We start from the raw sequence: 20,703 nt of genomic DNA on the forward strand, positions 1-20,703 counted from the left end.
CTCTCAAATAAATAAAATCTTAAAAGAAAAGAGTTACTAAAAAAATAGTAAAAAAGAAAATAGTTACCAGTTAATAGCTGGTCCCATAATGTCATCCCGTGTGTGTTCCCTCACTCAGATAATTAAATCATAGACTACTGGCTTTTGTTAATTCCAGTGGCAGTCTTTCCCTGATTTTCCTTGAGTAAAGGAAATTTTTTATATTCTAACTGAGTTGGTGATATTTATTCCTTAAAAACTCATTAACCATGAGCATATTTTTTACTAGCTCCCCTGATTTGGGAAATAACATTTCTTACCTTTGTCATCAAAATTGTTTCAAAATCATTTAAGTAACAACCAGAGTTTCCTTGAGGCTTTCATACTTTTTTTCTGTATTCATTAATCTTAAGAAAATTATTGTCTTAAGTTTCTAGGCAGTAATATTAGATCCTCACTATAAATACTCAACACAGAACATTTTCGATTATTTATTAATTATTTCATAAGAATTAAAAACAGTAAAGCACCACAGATAAAAGAGCGATGGATATAATGGTATAACTGTAGAAGATTGAAAACATCTGAATGTCAAAAAACTTACTGCCTGTGGTATTCTCTTGTTTTTATTTTTAAAGATTTTATTTATTTATTTGACGGAGAATGAGAGAGGGAACACAAGCAGGGTGAGTTGGAGGGGGAGAAGCAGGCCTCCCACTGAGCAGGGAGCATGATTCAGGGCTTGATCCCAGGACCCTAGGATCATGACCTGAGCTGAAGGCAGACACTTAACAACTGAGCCACCTAGGCGCCCCTTCCTGTGGCATTCTTGATAAAAATGTTTCATCAGAAGTTAATTATGAAGGATAAGTAATATAAATAGAGATTGTTAGATATTGCATAAGTCATTTGTTCTGGAGTTTTGAAACATTTGAATGTCGTGGGGTACCCCCATCCCCCCCAAATGGTGGCAGGGATTAAAGGAAACTAAAGAGATGTGAGTATCATATAATGTGGATTCCTTGAACAGGTTCTGGTTTGGGGAGAAAAATGTCTAAAGGGCATTTCTGGGATTTCTTGGAACCATTTGAATATAAACTGTGTATTACATGATAGTATTTTAAAAGTAATTGTTACTACTCTTTACATAAGAAGTGTTCTTGGGTTTTGAGCCAAAGCAATGATTTTTAAATTATTGTATTAGCCAGGCCAGATTTTTGGGTGGAATCATTTGTAAAACCTCTGTACATGTGATAAAAATGAGAGCTGACTTTCAGTAGTGAAAATGGTTGAGAGTGTAGGCCCTCAGACTGGGTTTTCTGGAGTTATACCCTTTTTACAACTTACTGGTTCTGGGCATCATTTTCTCATCCGTAAAAGAGGTGATAATACCTGCTGTTATTGTGAGGAATGAATGAGATAAGGTGCACATAGCCACTAGCAGATACTTACTGATCAATCTTTGGGATAGGGGGAAGCGTGCCATTGTGCTTCATTAGTGTCCTTGAGTCACCTTCTTATAAATAACTTGAGAACTAGTAATTTAGAATTGTGACCCTAGGATTAGATAAAACTGGACACGTAAGAAGCAGGCTTCTGTGGGAAAAGGTTTGGGCCTTCTCCGAGTTGATTACCTCATCTGTAAAAGGGAGGAGTCTGCTGTGTCATCTGGACATCTTATGAAGGTACTTTGAGAACTGTGAAAGGCTGCTTTTCATTGAAATTTGTTTTTCTGAGACTTGAAATTGGATTAGATAGCTTCATTTTGTGCCCTAATATGAGTAGTTAGAAAATAGTTGGAAAAAAATTTATGTCCTGTGGCTCTCTGTTTCTCTAAACTCTGGGTTCTCTTCTGTAGGAAGATGAAGATCCTAGCAAAGGTGATCAGAGTCGCTCACTTGACCCTGGAGAAGATAATGTAACGGAGCAGACCAATCACATTATTATTCCTAGCTACGCGTCGTGGTTTGATTATAACTGGTGAGTGGGCTGTGTACACGGGTGAGTATGGTACTTAGGTATGGGAGAACTTCCCTGCCCAAATCCTTGTATCAATAATCAGTGTCAAATTGGATGAAGGGAAATCTTTTTTTTTTTTTTTTAAAGATTTTATTTATTTATTTCACAGAGAGAGATCACAAGTAGGCAGAGAGGCAGGCAGAGAGAGAGAGAGAGAGAGAGGAGGAGGAGGAAGCAGGCTCTCCGCTGAGCAGAGAGCCCGATGCGGGACTCGATCCCAGGACCCTGAGATCATGACCTGAGCCGAAGGCAGCGGCTTAACCCACTGAGCCACCCAGGCGCCCGATGAAGGGAAATCTTAAGAAAAGGGGGGAGGGTGGGGGTGCCTGGGTGGCTCAGTCAGTCAAAAGTATCTGCCTTCTGCTCAGGTTCGGATCTCGGTCCTGGGATCAAGTCCCACATTGGGCTTTCTGCTTGAAGGGAGTCATCTTCTCCCTCTCCCTCTTCCTCTGTCCTCTCTCTCTCTTTCTCTCTCTCTCAAATAAATAAATGAAATCTTAAAAAATATATGGTTGAAGGGAGATGGAAAGTGACTTTATTTTCACTTTGGAGTCTTTTCTTTAGAGTCGTTTAGGGATGGAAACGATGTTGTGTTGTACTTAGGGATTGTAAAATTCTTTCAGGTTAGACTTAACTCCTTTAGAATCAGTTACAATTCAGATGGACAAATAATTTATTATTTAATAATTTTAAAATATAGACATTCATTATATGATTTTAAAATATTAGGGGCACCTGGCTGGCTAAGTTGGTGGAGCATGCGACTCTTGATCTCAGGTTATAAGTTAGAGCCCCTGAAAAAAACACACATTAAAGAAGTACATTTTATAAAGACCTCCTCTTACTACCTAGTAATGGCTTCATTTTTTTTTTTAAGATTTTATTATTTATTTGACAGACAGAGATCACAAGTAGGCAGAGAAGCAGGCAGAGAGAGAGGAGGAAGCAGGCTCCCCGCTGAGCAGAGAGCCCAATACGGGGCTTGATCCCAGGACCCCGGGACCATGACCTGAGCCAAAGGCAGAGGCTTTAACCCACTGAGCCACCCAGGTGCCCTTATGGCTTCATTTTAATAGGAATTTTTTTTTTTTTTAAGTGAGTTCTGCATCCATTGTGGGGCTTGAACTCAAAACCCTGAGATCGAGAGTCAAATAGCTTTAGTGACAGAGCCAGCCAAGCACCCAGTAGGAAATATTTTTAACATTAAGATGCTTTTCATATATAAAAAGTTTAAGAATGGGGCACCTGGGTGATTCAGTTGGTTAAGCGTCTGCCTTCGGCTCAGGTCATGATCCCAGGAGTCCTGGGATCAAGTTCTACATTGGACTCCCTGCATAGCAGAGAATCTGCTTCTGCCCCTCCCCCTGCTCCTTCTCTGTCTCTCTTTCTCTCTCTCTCAAATAGATGAGTAAAACATCTTTACAAAAAAGAATTTCAAGAAAACACCTTCCTTAGCATCTTCCCTATCATTTACCACAACCATTTGGCATCACTGGAGTACTGTTGTAATCCTATATATCTTATTTGTTGATTATTTTCAAAGTGTGACTATTTCATATCAGGCTGATTTTTATTTGGCTTTTTATTTTTATTTTACTTTATTATTTTTAAATTTAATTTTTTTCAGTGTTTCAAGATTTATTATTTATTTTAAAAATATTTTATTTATTTATTTGACAGACACAGTGAGAGAGGGAACACAAGCAGGGGAAAAGAATGGAAGAAGCAGACTTCCCACCAAGTGGGGAGCCAAATTCGGGGCTCAATCCCAGGACCCAGGGATCTTGACCTGAGCCAAAGGCAGATGGTTAATGACTGTGCCATCCAGGCGCCCAGGCTTTTTATTTTTAAATATATGTACAAGAACCTGCCCCACCAAATAGTTAGCTCCTTTAAGGTACTTTCATTGGAAAGTTGAACACTTAACTCCAGTGATGTTGCTCTTACTTGGAATCTTGTGGTCTTATCTGGATCTACTGCTTGCTCTCGATTGTTACACATTATCACTTTTTTTTTTTTTTTTTTTTTTTTAAGATTTTATTTATTTGACAGAGAGAGAGCACAAGTAGGCAGAGCAGCAGACAGGGAGAGGAAGAAGCCCAATGTGGGGCTTGATCCCAGGAACCTGGGATCATGACCTGAGCCGAAGACAGCCGCTTAACCGACTGAGCCACCCAGGCGCCCCAGTTTTTTTTTTTATTAACATATAATGTATTATTTGATTTAGGGGTAAACATTATTATTCTTTAAGGATAAGTGTGATCTTATCTATCTGTGTCTTTGTATATATATGTCTTTAGACATGCATTTAGACATACATATATTTAGACATATACATGCATTAGACAAAGAGATATGTGTGTATATATATATCTTTAGAAGCCAATTTAAAGGATTAGGATGGATGATTCACTTGGAACTATATCTAACTTTTTTCCAAAAACCACAAAATGTGACTCTAATATTGATACTTCTCTGCATGTCTTTAAGATCAACTCTGAATGGCATTCCTAAATGTTTTGAATAAATGGAACCTAGGACAGAATAAGTATATAGCTCTTCTTTGAAGGTCAATCTTCATTACATTGACGATGTGATTTTTATTTTTATTTTTATTTTTATTTATTTATTTATTTTTAAAGATTTTATATATTTATTTGACAGAGAGAGAGATCACAAGTGGGCGGGGAGCAGGCTCCCCGCTGAGCAGAGAGGCCGATGCGGGGCTCCATCCCAGGACCCTGAGATCATGACCTGAGCCGAAGGCAGAGGCTTTAACCCACTGAGCCACCCAGGCGCCCCGACAATGTGATTTTTAAATTTGGAAGTGTCTTAGTTTTACTGTTGGCAATTGTAATTACATGTTCGGATTCAGAATTGTTTAAAAGGACACAATGAGAAACTAGTGTTCTTTTCCTCTAAAATTAAAAAAAAGGCAGTCATAATAGTATGTAACTTGGAGGGTTTTTATAGGTTACAGAAACATTTGCATCATAACCATTGCATGTCACAAAGCTTACTCTTACAGATCGTGGAGGTGTAACTCACATCCCTATTTTATAAAGACAAGTACTGTGTCAACCGTTGCAGTGGACAATTGGAAGAACTTCAGTTTTCTGATTCTGAGCACCCCCTTCCTGACTCATTCTCAGAACCTCAGGAATCAGCTGCCAGCAATTCAGAAAAGAAAGTGCTTAGGGTTAAACATTCATGTGTGTTTTGTTCTTGGTGAATATAGAAATTGTGGTTTTTTGTGGGCTTCCTAGCCTTTAACAATAAAACAGCAAGAGGTATGCTTGAACTATATAATTGCTTATAGCTGTTTTTATAGTAAAACTTGGAAAGTCGTTACACATAACTATATAGTACTAATTCATCTTAGAAATGATCTTCCTATAAGTTTTCAAGTTAATTCATTGTATTTATAGTATTTGGCAGTACAGATCCCGTTCAGACAATTTAAATGTTCCCAAATGATGCAAGAATAAATGCCTTTTTTTTTTTTTTTTTTTTAAAGTAAATAGACTGTGTGTTTAAAAGGGTGATCAAACTTAGGACTCTGAGATCAAGAGTCACGTGCTTGGGGCATCTGGGTGGTTCAGTGGTTAAGCATCTGGCTTTGGCTCAGCTCATGAGCCCAGGGTCTTGAGATCGAGCCCTGCATTGGGCTGCCTGCTCAGCGGGAAACCTGCTTCTTCCTCTCTTGCTTCCCTTACTCGTGTTTTCTCTCTCACTGTCTCTCTCTCTTTCGAATAAATAAGTAAAATCTTAAAAAAAAAAAAAAAAGAGTCATAGGCTCTACTGACTAAGCCAGCCAGACAATGCCTGTAGTTACAGTCACAGTTATTGATTTGTTCTTCCCTGCATAACCAGTACATACTGCATATCTGGAAAGCCAATGAGAACTATAAAGTATCATCATAAAAACATTGATTAGTATTAGTGTCAAAACCTTTGTACTAAATACACAGTTGGGTCATTTGTATCGTGCATAAGACCTGATTTTTTACCTGGTCTCTGTAGTGCTTATCTCCTGTAACACTTTATAAAATTACCAATGCCTTTATCTCACTATTAAAACTCAGTTCTATAATCTTTTTAAAGGCCGTAGATTACCAAAATCTTAAAAAAAAAAAATTCAGTTCAGCACAAACTCTTTGAGGGCTGCACAAAAGGGCTCATTGATCTTAACATCCCCAAGAAACTGTTTATTGGTAAATTCCATCATCTTTCGGCTGGTCATTCACTTAATCATTTTGTTGCCATGCCAGCTGCTGTGATGTCTGGCCATTTCCAGTGAACTCTTTGTATTTTGTTGCTCATCATCTACTTATGATGTGTTATATCAAGAACATAATGCAATACATAGCTTTCAATGTGTTGATGGAAGTTTTTGAGTTTGGGTGTGGGAATGGAAAAACTACAATTAAGTTTTGAGGGTGAGAAGGGGAAGGCTTTCTGCTGTTAATACATAGAACTTGGACGAGACAATTAAGCTCTTTTTTTTTTTTTTTAAAGCTTTTATTTATTTATTTGACAGAGGGAGACACAGTGAGAGAGGAAACACAAGCAGGGGGAGTGGGAGAGGGAGAAGCAGGGAGCCCGATGTGGGGCTCCATCCTAGGACCCTGGGATCATGACCTGAGCTGAAGGCAGATGCTTAATGACTGAGCCACCCAGGTGCCCCAAGATAATTAAGTTCTGAAAATAATGTTTAGTTTTTGGAATTATCAATTTTACTTTGAAAATTAAACAAACTTAGTTCAAATTTCAAGATTTCATTTTTCCAAGAGGACTTTTTATTTTTTATTCCCCAGTATTCACGTGATTGAACGACGTGCTCTTCCTGAGTTTTTCAATGGGAAAAACAAATCCAAGACACCAGAAATGTGAGTGAAATGTGAAGATGTAATCTTGATACTGTTACTTACTTTAGAATGGGGTCAGTGTCTAGAAAAATTGTTCATTTGAATGTGTTGGCAGGGGTTTTTAAAAGGATACTTCTGAGTTCATCTTTGCTAATGTGTAGAGGTCTGCAAATGTGTTATTCCATCCAGAACAGTGTTCATATCTCAGCCACACAGAATTCCTTGTTGCAAAGGAAATTTTTCTAGATTTTTTTCTTTCCTTTGCATCTTGAACCTACAACCTTGAACTACATGCATGTCAGCTCTTATAGCTAAAATTGAATTCGGTAACAGGCATTCACAAAATGGGTTCAGGTTTCTCCCAAACAGTTTCCACCTTGTATGTACCTATGTGTAATAGATTATGTGTGTGTGTGTGTGTAGAGAGAGAGAGAGAGAGACAGTAAACTAGGAGAAAGTGACATCTTATTTTCCTGATGAATGACTAGTAATTCAAAGAATGCCAAATATGATGTCACAGCTGCCTATAAATCGATCTTAATTACATAAGCATTGTTGTGCTTTTACATTGGAAATACAAAAACATGGATGGAAGAATCTTGTTAGGAAGTATTTTTCCCTTTGCCTTTGTGACCCTTAAATACATGTTTCTGGAAGCCCTTCCCCTAAAAATAAATCCACACCTATCATATCGTAAAATACTTTTCTGTATGTTGTCTTTATAGCATTAATTCATTGTTTGTTATGCTTATGTGATTTCACAAATAGATGTCTCATGTTTCACTTGTTAGGGAAGGATAATTTTCCACATAAAACACATGCTAGAATACAGATAATTGAATAATAAGTATTTTCTTGTAATAGATTGTCCATGATAGTTTGAGAGTTTAAGTTTAGATGTCAGATAATTCCTGCCTTTCCATGACAAAGCTGTAAGGTTTCATTTAAAACCACAATCAGAGAGTTGGCATAAGAAACCCTTTTAGTTTTTCGATCTAGTTAAACATGGTATATTCTTCTAGCTAACATACTGATTCCAGCATTTGTATAGATACTTACGGTTCTTGACAGTCTTCTGTTTACAAGCACAATTTAGCAGTTTAGTCCGCTTAAATTTAAACATTTACCTTTGGGTCTTTGTTTATCCACCTGTGCTTATACAAGACCTTTTTTGAGCAGACCTTTTCTACTCTGATGTAGCTACCCTTAACCTGCCAGATTTTTGTTTTGCTTTTGTGGCAAGAACTTTTGCTGGGTCTCTAGCATCTCAACACTCTTGTTTTAAATATTTTGTTGTAGAAATGTTTGGGTATGTTGTGAAATTTACTGTGACTCAGAATTTCAGTTTTTCTTTTCTTTTTTTAATCTGTTTTTGTCTTAGCTTTGATTTTGGCCTCATCGGTTTTAGTCCTCGTCTAGCTGGATATATAGCCATTGTTGGAACCAGATTCACATGTGGCTGTAGGAAGAATCTAGAAATAAGACACATTGTGTGTTAAGAGCATAGATTCTAGAGTGCCAACTCCCCCCACCCGCTGTGTTGAATTCTGGCTCCACAACCAGCCTTGTGGTCTAGGACACATTCTTTAATCTGTGCTTAAGTTTGCTCATTGATAAATGAAATGATAGTACACCCTACCTTATGGAGAAGTTGTGAGGTTTAAATGAATTATGGTTGGATACACAGTAGTTAGGGAGACAGCCTAAGTAACCAGGTGTCATTTGCAAATTCTTCAGGGAAGTGATGATTTATCCATATACCCCTGTGACCACTTTTGTATTTATGTTAGTTCACATTATTACTACTACTATTATTATTATTTTTAGTGTAAACTCTGTGCCGAGTGTGGGTCTCCAACTCATGTCCCTGAGATCAAGAGTCGCTTGCTGTACCAACTGAGCCAGCCAAGTGCCCCTGTGTTACTTCATATTAACTTCATCAGATTTTACTCCATTTTACTTATTGTTGTTAAATATTAGTAAATAGTTGTTTTGCATTTTAAGGGTTCTTATCCTTGGTTACATTCATGACTGTAAGTACTCAATACTGTTGGTTGGAATGTTAACTTTTTGTTGGATCTGGTTGTAAGGAATGTGATGATTTTTGGCTCTGTGAGTTATTATTTCTGAAAGGATGTGTGTCCATCTTATGAATTTTGCCACTGCTTTTTAGATACTTGGCATATCGAAATTTTATGATTGACACATATCGCCTAAACCCCCAAGAATATTTAACCAGCACTGCTTGTCGGAGGAACTTGACTGGAGACGTGTGTGCTGTGATGAGGTAAAACGCCTGACTTTTTCTCAGACGCTTCACTTCAGGAGGTTATCGATGCCCTGCTGTTTAATGTTTGAGTGCTTACACTTGATGTTTTCTTTGTTAATAAAACACCTTAATCAAATGTCTTTTATTTAGGGGTTGAATGTATTTAATACCTTGGTGTTTTCTCCTCGTTTTAAGATTTTACAATTGACATCTTTGATTTTATAATGAAATCCTAGAATGACCAGGGATTGAGAGTAAGTTGAGCAGGAGAGTGGATAAGCTCTGTCCACTAGATCTGTCTAAAGAAACACATCAAATGAGAATCTCCTTGCTTGAGTTTGGTCTGTGTATGAGTTCTTTCACTGTGGACTTACATGAACATTTCTTCTCTTATTTCTGTGATTGAAATAATTGGGCTTTGTACTAGGTTTTGGGGTGCTTTGCTGTCAACATTGAGTGTTTAGAAATTGTCCCTCATATAACAAACCAGACTTGTCTGTTAACTTTGTGATGGTTCATAGCCTACAGAGAACATTTACTTGTTCTGTTGTTCTTATTTTTTAATGAAATGTGATGATGGTTATGAAGGAGATGGGGTACATTCTCTAGATTTTAACTTTCAGAACTTTACTCTTCCAGGGTTCATGCTTTTTTAGAGCAGTGGGGGCTTGTTAATTACCAAGTGGATCCAGAAAGTCGACCCATGGCTATGGGACCTCCTCCTACTCCTCATTTTAATGTGTTAGCTGATACCCCCTCTGGGCTTGTGCCTCTACATCTTCGATCACCTCAGGTAACTTAATTATTACACTAATATTATTATAATTCACTATTAGTAATTATTATACTAATAAACTAATATTAGGTGGTATCATTACACTATACACTGTATGAAACTTTTTCCCCTTCCTAACATTTGGAAAGTGGACATCCATACACATATTCTTGAGAAGATTAGTATGTCAACCATATTTTATATAGCCTTAAGTTAGAATAACATGAGTTGAAGGTATAAATTATAATTCACATGAAATGGGAGAGCATATTAAAGAAAACTTGCTACCTGTTTTCTCTGGGATTTAATAGAGGTAAAAAATTTGCTTATACAGTTAGGTTGAAATGTTGGAAGTATAGGGTGAAGGTGTTGGTATTTTTTTTTTTTTTAAATCTCCTTACGTGCCATTGTTAAACAGTGCTTTAAAAACTTCTATCCCCTTGACTTTGTGGAGGTTAATACAGCCATTTATCATTTTTCTGACTCGTAGGTCCCTGCTGCTCAGCAGATGTTAAATTTTCCTGAAAAGAACAAGGAAAAACCAATTGATTTGCAGAACTTTGGTCTTCGTACTGACATTTACTCCAAGAAAACCTTAGCAAAGGTAAGGACTTTTTTCTAGGCACAGCTGGGCTGCAATCCAGCATGTCCTCTTCTTTGTCCTTCTAAGAAGTGTCATTTTTTGTAAGAAGGTGTGCATTCCACTTAACCTGCTGGCATTTTATAAAATAACAATCACTTATCTTACCATTTTTTCTGTATGGTTAGAATATAGGTATTTTAAAGTAACTGATTAATATGTTAAAACAAGGAAAAGTGGAGAATTTCAACATATTTGGAATCTATAGGAAGAATCAAATGTATATTGTATAATTGAAAAATATGCCTGAAATTAACTAATTGATGGTTTTAGCTACAGGCTGAACACAACAGAAGACAGTATTAGTGAGCTCAGACAGGAAGTAGATATATTGAAACTGAAGCACCAAGAGAAAAAGAAATTGGATGAGGGTGAGGGAGGGGGACAAAGGTAACAGAGCGCAAGGGACACATGAGCTACTATAAAAAGAATTCATATTTATCATTAGAGACCTGTAGGAAGAGAAAGAAGGAAGCAAAAGTGATATTTGAAGATTTAAGGGCTAAACATTTTTGGTCAAAAAAAGATATCACGGGGCACCTGGGGGGCTCAGTGGGTTGAGCCTCTGCTTTCGGCTCAGGTCATTGATCTCAGGGTCCTGGGATCGAGCCCCGCATCAGGCTCTCTGCTCAGTGGGGAACCTGCTTCTCTCTATCTCTCTCTGCCTGCCTCTCTCTGCCTACTTGTGATCTCTCTCTCTCTCTCTCTCTCTCTCTCTCTGTCAAATAAATAAATAAATAAACAAACAAAATCTTAAAAAAATAAAAAAGGTTATCAGTTCATGAGTCTGAACAGATCCAGTTTGGATACAGAGGAAACCACATTCAGGCCCATCACACTTAAACTTATCTTAAAAACTAACATCTTAAAAACAGCCGCATTGTGGGGGGTCAGCAGGGTTGGAGAAGGACACATTAAATTCAAAGGAACAATCATGAAACTGATGTCTGACTTGTCAACAGAAATGACAGAAGCCAGAGGGGGACAACATAATAACATTTTAAAATGCTGAAGCCAAAATGTTTTAAATAATATTCATTTAAAAATTCTGCAGTTGTGTTTGCAGTAAAGTATCTTTTAGGTGGGAAAGGGTAGCGACGACATCGAGAAGTGTGTGAGGGCATTGCTAGCACACAGTGTAGGAAAACCAAGGGGAGTTTTTCAGGATGAGGACCTCTGGTCCCTGATGGATGCGTGTGACTAGGAAGGAAGCATTCCCAGGATAAGAAGGAATGTGTGGTTAAATATAAAGGAATGTAGACTGTTGAAGCAGTGATTATTTTGGGGAGTTCATAACATGTGGAAGTGACAAAAATGGCAGAAAAATGATCATTATATGAAGTTGAAATCCTGATATCTTATAGAAATGTGATCAAAATGCTGATTCACATTGAACTATGTAATACTTTGGCAAAGCATTTTGGAAAAGGCCTGGATCTATGTGGAAGAAGAATGAGTGCCAGAAGAGGTCAACACATGTGTCAGTGAAAAGAGGTTTTCTCCTCATTTGTAGTTTAAGAAAATGGTAATAGACTTTTCAGACTAAGAATGATACGAGCGTATCTTTAGGTTTACAACATGTGAATATTAACAAGCAAACAGGGCTCAAGGCATAGGAAGGGAAAACGGAAGTATAGTGCATTATAGTTTCTTTACTAGACAGTATGTGTAACGTAGTATTTGAAGGTACACCGTGGCAAGTTAGACATGAGTATTGTGAATCATAGAGTATGTAAAGACCCATAACTAATAAGTTAATGACGGAGATAAAAACAGCAAGACTCCAAAAAAAGTTAACTCCATAAAAGGGAAAGAATGAGAAAGGCAGGGGATAGATATGCTGGGTAGAATATGGCAAGATGGTAGGTGTACATATGTCCACGGGGGTAGCCGTAACCTTATGTGTAAGTGGTTGTAATATTCCCATTAAGCAGCAGAAACTGTCACATTGCATAAAAAAAAAGTACAAGCATATATTGCCTACAAAAAAATCCACTTGAAATATAAAAATAAAAGGATAAGAAAAGACCTATCTTACAAATACCAATCAGAAGAACAAGAGAGTCATTCATTATGTTAATATTAGCAAACGTAGACATTAGGACAAGTCATTTTACCAGGATTAAACCGTGGTCATTTCATAATGATAAAAGTGTTAATCAAAAGGACATAATTATCCTAAGTATGTGTAAAGTTAATTTAAAAAATTCAAAATACGTAAAGCAAAAACTGATAGAATAGAAAGGAGCAATAGGCAGACATAAAATTATAGTTGGAAATTTCATTAACCCATTCTCAGTAATTGATAGAACAAGTAGGTTGAGAGTCAGTAAGAAAAGATTTAGACCCAAGACTGTGAACCAATATGACCTCTTTGGTATGTAGAAAGCTCTATGCAAAATAACAGTAAAAACAAATTCCTTTTTTTTTTTTTTTTTAAGATTTTATTTATTTGAGAGAGAGAGCACGAGCTGGGGTTGGGGAATAAGGGGCAAAAGGAGAGGGAAAAGCAGACTTGCTGCTGAGCAGAGCCTGATGTGGTGCTTGAGCCCAGGACCCTGAGATCATGACCTGAGCTGAAGGCAGACGGTTAATCAACTGAGCCACTTAGGAGGCCTGAAAACACCATTTTTTTAAAGTTCTTGGGGACATTCTCCAAAGTATATTCAGTTCTGAGCCATAGAATGGGTCCCAGTTTTAAAGGAGTGATACTATAAAATGTGATTCATGATTTCATACATGTGATATAAATGTGGTTGGCTAACCACAACAAAATTAATCTAGAAACCAAAACCAGAAAAACCATAGAAAATGAATGAAATAAGGAGATGGTTATTTGAAAGGATGAATAAGTTTGACAAGCCTCTAACCTGAGTGATCAAGAAGAAAAGAGAAGACACAGATTACAGATCAGGAAAGGAGGGAGGGATTTTTTTTTTTTTAGATTTTACTTATTTATTGGAGGGAGGGAATCTTAAGCAAGTTTCTTACCCAGTGGGGAGCCTGATGTGGGGCTCATTCCCACCCCCCTAAGATCATCATAACCTGAACTGAAATCAAGAGTCAGAGGCTTAACTGACTGAGCCACCAGGCGCCCCCATGACATGTGTTCTTTGATGAATGCTGAGAGATTTGCAGACGGAAGAGGAAAGGACAGGGCACCTGGGTGGCTCCATTGGTTAGGTGTCTGTGTTTGGCTCAGGTCTTGATCCCAGGGTCCTGGGAATGAGTTCTGCATCTGGCTCCCTGCTACATGGGGAGCTTGCTTCTCCCTCTGCCTCTGCTTCCCTATTTCTGTCATTGTCTCATGAATAAATAAATCTTAAAAAAAAAAAAGAGGAGGAAAGGGCACCAGTTAAAATGAGGTGGCTACAAACGAAGGAGTTCAAAGCAGCCACCAGAAAGCAGAAGAGGCATAGAATGAATTCTCTCCAAGAGCATCCAGAGAGAGTACGGCCCTGCTAAGATCAAGACTTTTGTCTCAGTTTTATTGATTTTGGACTTCCAGCCTCCTAAGCTGTGAGAGAATGAATTTTCATTATTCTAGGGCATCAGGTTTGTGATAATTTGATTACAGTAGCCACAGGAAACTAATGCACTTGGATAGCCTTGTGTCTGTTATATCTATATGTTGTGAAACACCTTCCTAAATACAAAACTCTAGGCCCAGATGATTCTATTGATGCTTTTGTACCAAACATTTTTGGTAAAAATTTATTTGTCAGAGCACAAGCAGGGGGAGTAGCAGGCAGAGGGTGGAGCAGACTCCCTGCTGAGCAGGGAACCCGCCACAGGACTCAATCCCAGGACCTTGGGATCATGACCTGAGCCAAAGGAAGATGCCCAGCCGACTGAGCCACCCAGGCATCCCTGTACCAAACATTTAAGGAAGAAATAATACCAACCTATACAAACTCTATCAGGAAATAAAAGTAGAGGAAACAATATTATAGCTAAATATATATAAACACACCCAGTCACTGAGCTCCTAGCTATATAAATAAGGTAAATCAGTTTTTTAAAGAATAGATATATAAAAAAATGTGCATGAATGTTCTTAGCAGCCTTATCCAGGATAGCCAAAAACTGTAGACAGTGATTAATCAAGCATAAGTGGATAAATTGTGGTTTATTAAAACAATGTAATAATAACACAGAAATGAAGAATTGATCTCCTCCATGTAAAGAGTGTGGTTGAATGTCATTGACATAATATTAAGCCAGACCCACAAACTCATACTGAATGGTTTTACAAACTTCAAGAAAAACTAACCTATGATTATAGAATTGGGAATAGTGTGTACGTCTGTGAGTTGCTCTCAACTTGAGGTTTAAAGGAGAGACCCCTTGGATGTTGATTTGAGTGGTAGTTATATTGTTGCATGGGTTTATATGTGAATAGATGGGAGTATTTTATTGTACATACATTCTACCCCAGTAAGTACAAAAGAAAAAATTTCTACAATTGTGCAGAAACCCCCACAATCATCTCATGGGCCCTGTTGAGATAATGCACTCTTCCCAGAACCAGTTTTTATCAAGAGGAAAAACTATACCGTGTGGCTGGGAGGTGGAGAAAGGCTCGCTCTGCACGTCTGCACGTCCCCAGTAAATGCCGTTACATGGGGTTATATGGATCTTTCCTGTAGTCAGGTTTGCCTTCTTTAGGATTTAGGCGAAGTATTAATGAATTTTCGTCCTCTTGGAGCTCCATATCTGATTGATGGTCACTTCTGAGGTTGGTTCACTAAAAGATGAGCATTGGACAGTGTGTTAGGAATGACAGCTCTATGCATTTTTTCCCTTTCAGCGTCATACGTAAGACTTGACTTCTACAATGCTTCCAGTTCTCTTTATTCTCTAGTTAAAGGACTAGTTATTTTTAGTACCTTTGTTTGTAAAAATTTCAGAATGATATGTATTGAATACCATGGAAATCTAGCAAGTCGTAATTTAATTTTTACCCACAGTATTTAGTGCAGTTAGACAGAAAGGTTGAATCAAATAACTTGAGAAGCTTTATTATCACAATCAAGGAAATCACAGACCATAGACATTTTCTCTTGATTTTCTTAAATTCTAATCTCCCAAAATAGAGTTTTCAGAGAAGGGATATGTTAGAATGTATATTTTGAATTGGTAACATTTATAGATGAAGACTAATGTCAGGTATACCACATATCCTGTCCTCTGCCAGTCTGTGAATGGAGCAGGGCCTACCAACTCACCAAGTATGAATCAATTGATAAATCTTAATTTTTACGTAACACAAAATTGTCTTTCTTCTCTCCCCATGTTCATGTGAATTGGCAGTTAAAGGGATTCTTATAGAAAGAGTGATTTGAAATTTAAGGAATCACTTGGTAATTATTTTAATCCAGAGGTGATAAAATTGAGAATCTGAATTTGTTGCAGTTGGAATCAAGAATCCCTCAGAGTAATTTATATGTAGTATAATATGTCTTTGAATTTTGGAAAAAGTGCTTCCTTCAAGTTATACCAAATATTTGTATTATGATAATTTCATAGCCAATTCATGGTATGCATTAAAATATTGTAGCCTTTGTAGCTTCAAAAGCTATCTTTAAATATCAAAATGACAGAAGTAATATGTCTGAGTGGTCTATGAGTCCTCATAGACAGCAAGAAATCATTGAAATGGGTCTGCCTTTCTGCTGGAAGTTTAGGGTCCTTTAAATGTTTTATTTATTATTTTATTTATTGTTTATTTGGTTGTTTGCATAAAACAGCTCCCTCTACATAGAAGGGACTCCTCCTGAGCTCCATATCAGCCTTTAGGAAACGAGTACCTAATTTTCGGTTTTGTTTCTTTAGAGTAAAGGTGCCAGTGCTGGAAGAGAATGGACCGAACAGGAGACCCTTCTGCTCCTGGAGGTAAGCACGTTAATATCAGAGCCCTGTTAGCACACAGGAGATGGGTGCTTAGTCTGTGTGACTCACATTTGAAATATACCTTCGGAATTAATCCTGAAGTTTTTTGAACCATGTATCGAGTTTTAATAGAATTTTCTTGGGCTGTCGTCAGATATCACACCTCACACCCTGAGGTGATGTACTGGCTATCGGTAGGGAAGATGAAGCCTGGATACGTGTTTTTTTGGCCCAGGTTGGGTTATTTTGTTTATTTTAAATCTTTGCCAACATGAAACAAATAACTAGAGCTTTGCAAAAGTAGTCTAGATTTCTAATCTTTCCTCCAAAATTGGAAGATGTGGTAATTCTGGCACCTCATTCCCATGGAGCAGTAGTTGGCTCACCTCGAGTAGCAGGTGTTCCTTGGAAGTGGAATGTTTCTTCAGATCCCAGTTTTCTTTAGACTTAGCCCACCTTGGTTATTGTCGATTTGTTCTCCAGTGCTTACATGCATTTGAGTCCACAACCTCTGTATTTCCCAGAATGATTCCAGAGAAGTAGATAAAGACATCTGTCCCTGAAAATATTATTTTGTTCTTGAAAGCAGAACACTAAACCAATGATAATTCAAGATATCTGCCAGTCAGCTTGTGGAATGCTTTTTGGATTTCTTCATGTCTTGGAGATTCTTGCAAATTCATACACAAGTAGATCTTAGCAATTATTTTTACATGGAAGGTAAGAAATACAGACTATTGGGTTCCATATTTATCAGCCATTTCTGAAGAAGGACCATTGATCTTGTCCTAGAACAATCATTGGGTAAAGTGAAGACTATGACACTACTTAGTATTTGTGGGTAGGATCTGCATGTGAGAGCTAAATTAGGACTCAGTGAGGAAGTTTACTGTTTAATCTCTTGGGAATGCTTTTGCCTACAAAGGACAGAAAATCTCACTTTCCCCACAAAGAACAGAAAATCTAATCTAGCAGCCTTATGTCCTTAAACCATAAGGATGTTGACTTTTTTTGTTCAACTGACTGTCTTCAGATTGGCAGTTCCAACTTTTTTTCTCTCTTGTAATGATTTTATTTACTTATTTGAGAGAGAGAGTACACGTTGTATGCACAGGTGGTGGGGAGGGGCAGAGGAGAGGGAGAAGCCGACTTTGGGCTGAGCAGAGAGCCCAGCTCGGGCTGTATCTCAGGACCCTGAGATCATGACCTGAGCCAAAGGCAGAGGCTTAACTGACTGAGCCACCCAGGTGCCCCTCCCAACATTCTTTTCACTCTTCAAGTATATCATCAGGTTCCTAGCTTTTCTATTGTTTTGTTCCACCTTCTTTAAGATGTTCATGTTCTGTCTCAGTGTGTTCTCTTCTGGTCACAGGAAGGCTGGTTTGTTCCCCAGCTTCATATTCCCACTCAAAATAGGAAGAAATAGGGGTACCTGGGTGGCTCAGTCCTTTTTCTTCAGCCCGCCATTATGCTTGGATGGTTGATTTTTAGTTCCCTCGTGTACCTCACATTTCATAGTACCAAACGCTGAAACAAGTCGACTTTGATGTTTGGATTCATAAAATTAATAAATTTAAAATGAATTTGGATTACTTTCATGAGGATGTGGCACTGGAGACTAGATGGACTCTGAGGATAGTCCAGCGCCACTGCCTTAATTCATGCTGAGGATGGGCAGCTCACTCACTGCTGCTTTAGCACCGATGAGGCAGATGTTATTGTTATGAAAAGGCAGCGGTGTCTTATTGTTACTAGGAAAATTCTTTGCTCTCTGGGCCCTTCTGCAAGAGTGGTGCGCCATAGGTTTTCGGCCCACACTGAGATACACTGGACCTGCTGACGGCTCATGGTTCTCTGTCGCTTTCATTTGGTTTTTTGAATTGTTCCAACAGTTACATTTTTAAGAAGTTCTAGTATTGCACTAGCAACTTCCTTTTCGGGACGCCTGGGTGGCTCAGTGGGTTAAGCGTCTGCATTTGGCTCAGGTCATGATCCCAGGGTCCTGGGATCGGGTCCCACATCTAGGGAGCCTGCTTCTCCCTCTGCCTTCTGCTCCCTCTGATTGTGTGCTCGCTCGCACTCTCTCTCTCTCTCTCTGACAAATAAATAAATAAATCTTAAAAAAAAAAAAAAAACCCACAACTTCCTTTTCTTTTTTTACACCCCTCTTCTACTTTTCCTTATTTTCTCAAATCTCTCTCTCTCTGGATTAAAATTCAAAAGGATTTCTTCTTTTTGAGTTTTTACCACCATTCTAATGTATTCTCATCTACTCATTCATTATCACATTCAAGAATAGTGAATAGTTTAAAAAAAAAAAAAGGAATAGTGAATAGTAAATACAGAATGAGGACACAGTGGCTGGGTTGCTGTTTACCCTGAACATATCCAAGAAAACCACAGTATCCTTAAACAATAGTGCATTTTTTTTCTCCTGCAGGTGGAACCTGTCCAGTGGTTGGTGTTTCTTTTAAAAATTCATTTGAATCAACAGGTGTTGTCTGCGCTTATACAGAGGCTCCCCAGCAGTATTGTTTACCACCAACACCTTCTAGTTCTATAGTTTATTTGTGGGTAATTAATAGCTTAAGAATATGAAGTGGATTTATAATGGATTTATAACCAAAGCCAGTTAATTTCTTCCTAGTAAATACATAAATCTGGAAGATGCATTAAGGTCTCTGCCCCCCACCCCCAGTCACACCATTTTATTAGACAAATATATCACACAGGCAGTATCCCAACTGCTTCAGATTATTCTTAGACCACCCACTTTTATTTTAAAAACACCTTATTTGACAGGGTTTCTCATCAAAGCACAGTTCTTGCGTGGAATACTGGGGGTTATTGTCTGTGGTTATGTTCATTTCATTGTCTTTTTTTTTTTTTTTTAAGATTTTATTTATTTGACAGAGATCACAAGCAGGCAGAGAGGCAGGCAGAGAGACAGGAGGAAGCAGGCTCCCCGCTGAGCAGAGAGCCCGATGCGGGACTCGATCCCACGACTCCGAGATCATGACCTGAGCCGAAGGCAGTGGCTTAACCCACTGAGCCACCCAGGCGCCCTCATTGTCTTATTACAGATTTTGGAGGCTTAGTTTCAGTTTTGCAACTAACCAGTGTGGAATCTACACAGTGGATGAATAATTGCAGCTTGAAAAAGACCTTGGGGCACCTGGGTGACTCAGTGGGTTATAGCCTCTGCCTTCCGCTCAGGTCATGATCCCAGCGTCCTGGGATCGAGCCCCTCATGGGGCTCTCTGCTCAGCAGGGAGCCTGTTTCCTCCTCTCTCTCTGCCTGCCTCTCTGCCTACTTGTAATCTCTGTCAAATAAATGAAAATAAAATCATTTAAAAAAAAAGAAAAAGACCTTGAATTGGTAGACATGAAGGCTAATAATAAGGCTGTATATTAGTTTTGGGGGAAAAATATACTGCATAAGATAATGATAATGGGGACTTGTCTGAGTAGATTTCTTTTTTAAACATGTGAGGAATTCCATGTGTGTCACCTGAAAATGAGTCACCAGTTTAGGAAGCCACAAAAGGCTAACGTAGTCCTTCCTTCAGTTTGAAAACATGTCTTCGATTTCCTGTTACATAATGCTGCCGTCAATGCCCAGGCTTGGGTCTTCTCTTTCTCCGCCTTATGCTTTTCTGGACACTGACTCTTGAATTTTGCATGTCAGAGGGTTTCTTAGCTCTATGCTGGAAAAAACTTCCTGGACTTTCTTATTTGACTCTAGCTGAGGAAAATAAAGGAAAACATTTTTTTTTTTTTTTTTTTTTAATAAGCTTGTTTGAAAAGACTATGGTAGAGTATCCTAAGAAAATCTGCCCATGATCAGAAACATAAGATAGCCCCAATTTTATGTTTGTGTCCCCACAAACCCTAGGGGGAGAGATTATTTTTTCTTTTTTGTTACAATCTAGGTCTTTTTTTTTTTTTTTTTTTTTCTTTCCCAAGTGATTCCTTCTAGAACTACCTGAGGTCACTGGCTATCCAGGGGAAACCCAGAATTAGCCTTGTCTTTCAAGGGATCTAAGGAGTAAGATCATTCACTGGTGTGGGTTTTGAGGAGTCCTCTACCACTCCAGCAAGAAGGCAAGCCTGGGGCAGCAGTTGGAGCCCTGGGTTAGGAATTTACTTACATAAACGCGGAAAGTACCATCTCCCAAGCTCATCTCGCAGTATAGATCAGCGAATCAGGCTCTAGAGCAGGATTTTTCAGCCTCCTGCAATCCTTTGGGCCAGATAGGTT

At 38.3% G+C, this 20,703-nt stretch overlaps 1 protein-coding gene across 3 annotated transcripts in view; it reads left to right on the forward strand.

The window, feature by feature from the left end:
• SMARCC1 (SWI/SNF related, matrix associated, actin dependent regulator of chromatin subfamily c member 1) overlaps positions 1–20,703 on the forward strand; it is a 176,743-nt gene that overhangs the window by 80,658 nt on the left and 75,382 nt on the right. For all 3 annotated transcript variants that reach the window (XM_047695163.1, XM_047695168.1, XM_047695176.1), the window contains exons 14-19: positions 1,838–1,959; positions 6,816–6,887; positions 9,040–9,153; positions 9,775–9,928; positions 10,401–10,514; positions 16,386–16,445. In XM_047695163.1, coding sequence (XP_047551119.1) covers positions 1,838–1,959; positions 6,816–6,887; positions 9,040–9,153; positions 9,775–9,928; positions 10,401–10,514; positions 16,386–16,445 — 636 coding nt within the window. The remainder of the gene's footprint in view (positions 1–1,837; positions 1,960–6,815; positions 6,888–9,039; positions 9,154–9,774; positions 9,929–10,400; positions 10,515–16,385; positions 16,446–20,703) is intronic.

The sequence above is a fragment of the Lutra lutra genome, chromosome 1 (genome assembly GCF_902655055.1).
Source record: "Lutra lutra chromosome 1, mLutLut1.2, whole genome shotgun sequence".
Classification (NCBI taxonomy): domain Eukaryota; kingdom Metazoa; phylum Chordata; class Mammalia; order Carnivora; family Mustelidae; genus Lutra; species Lutra lutra.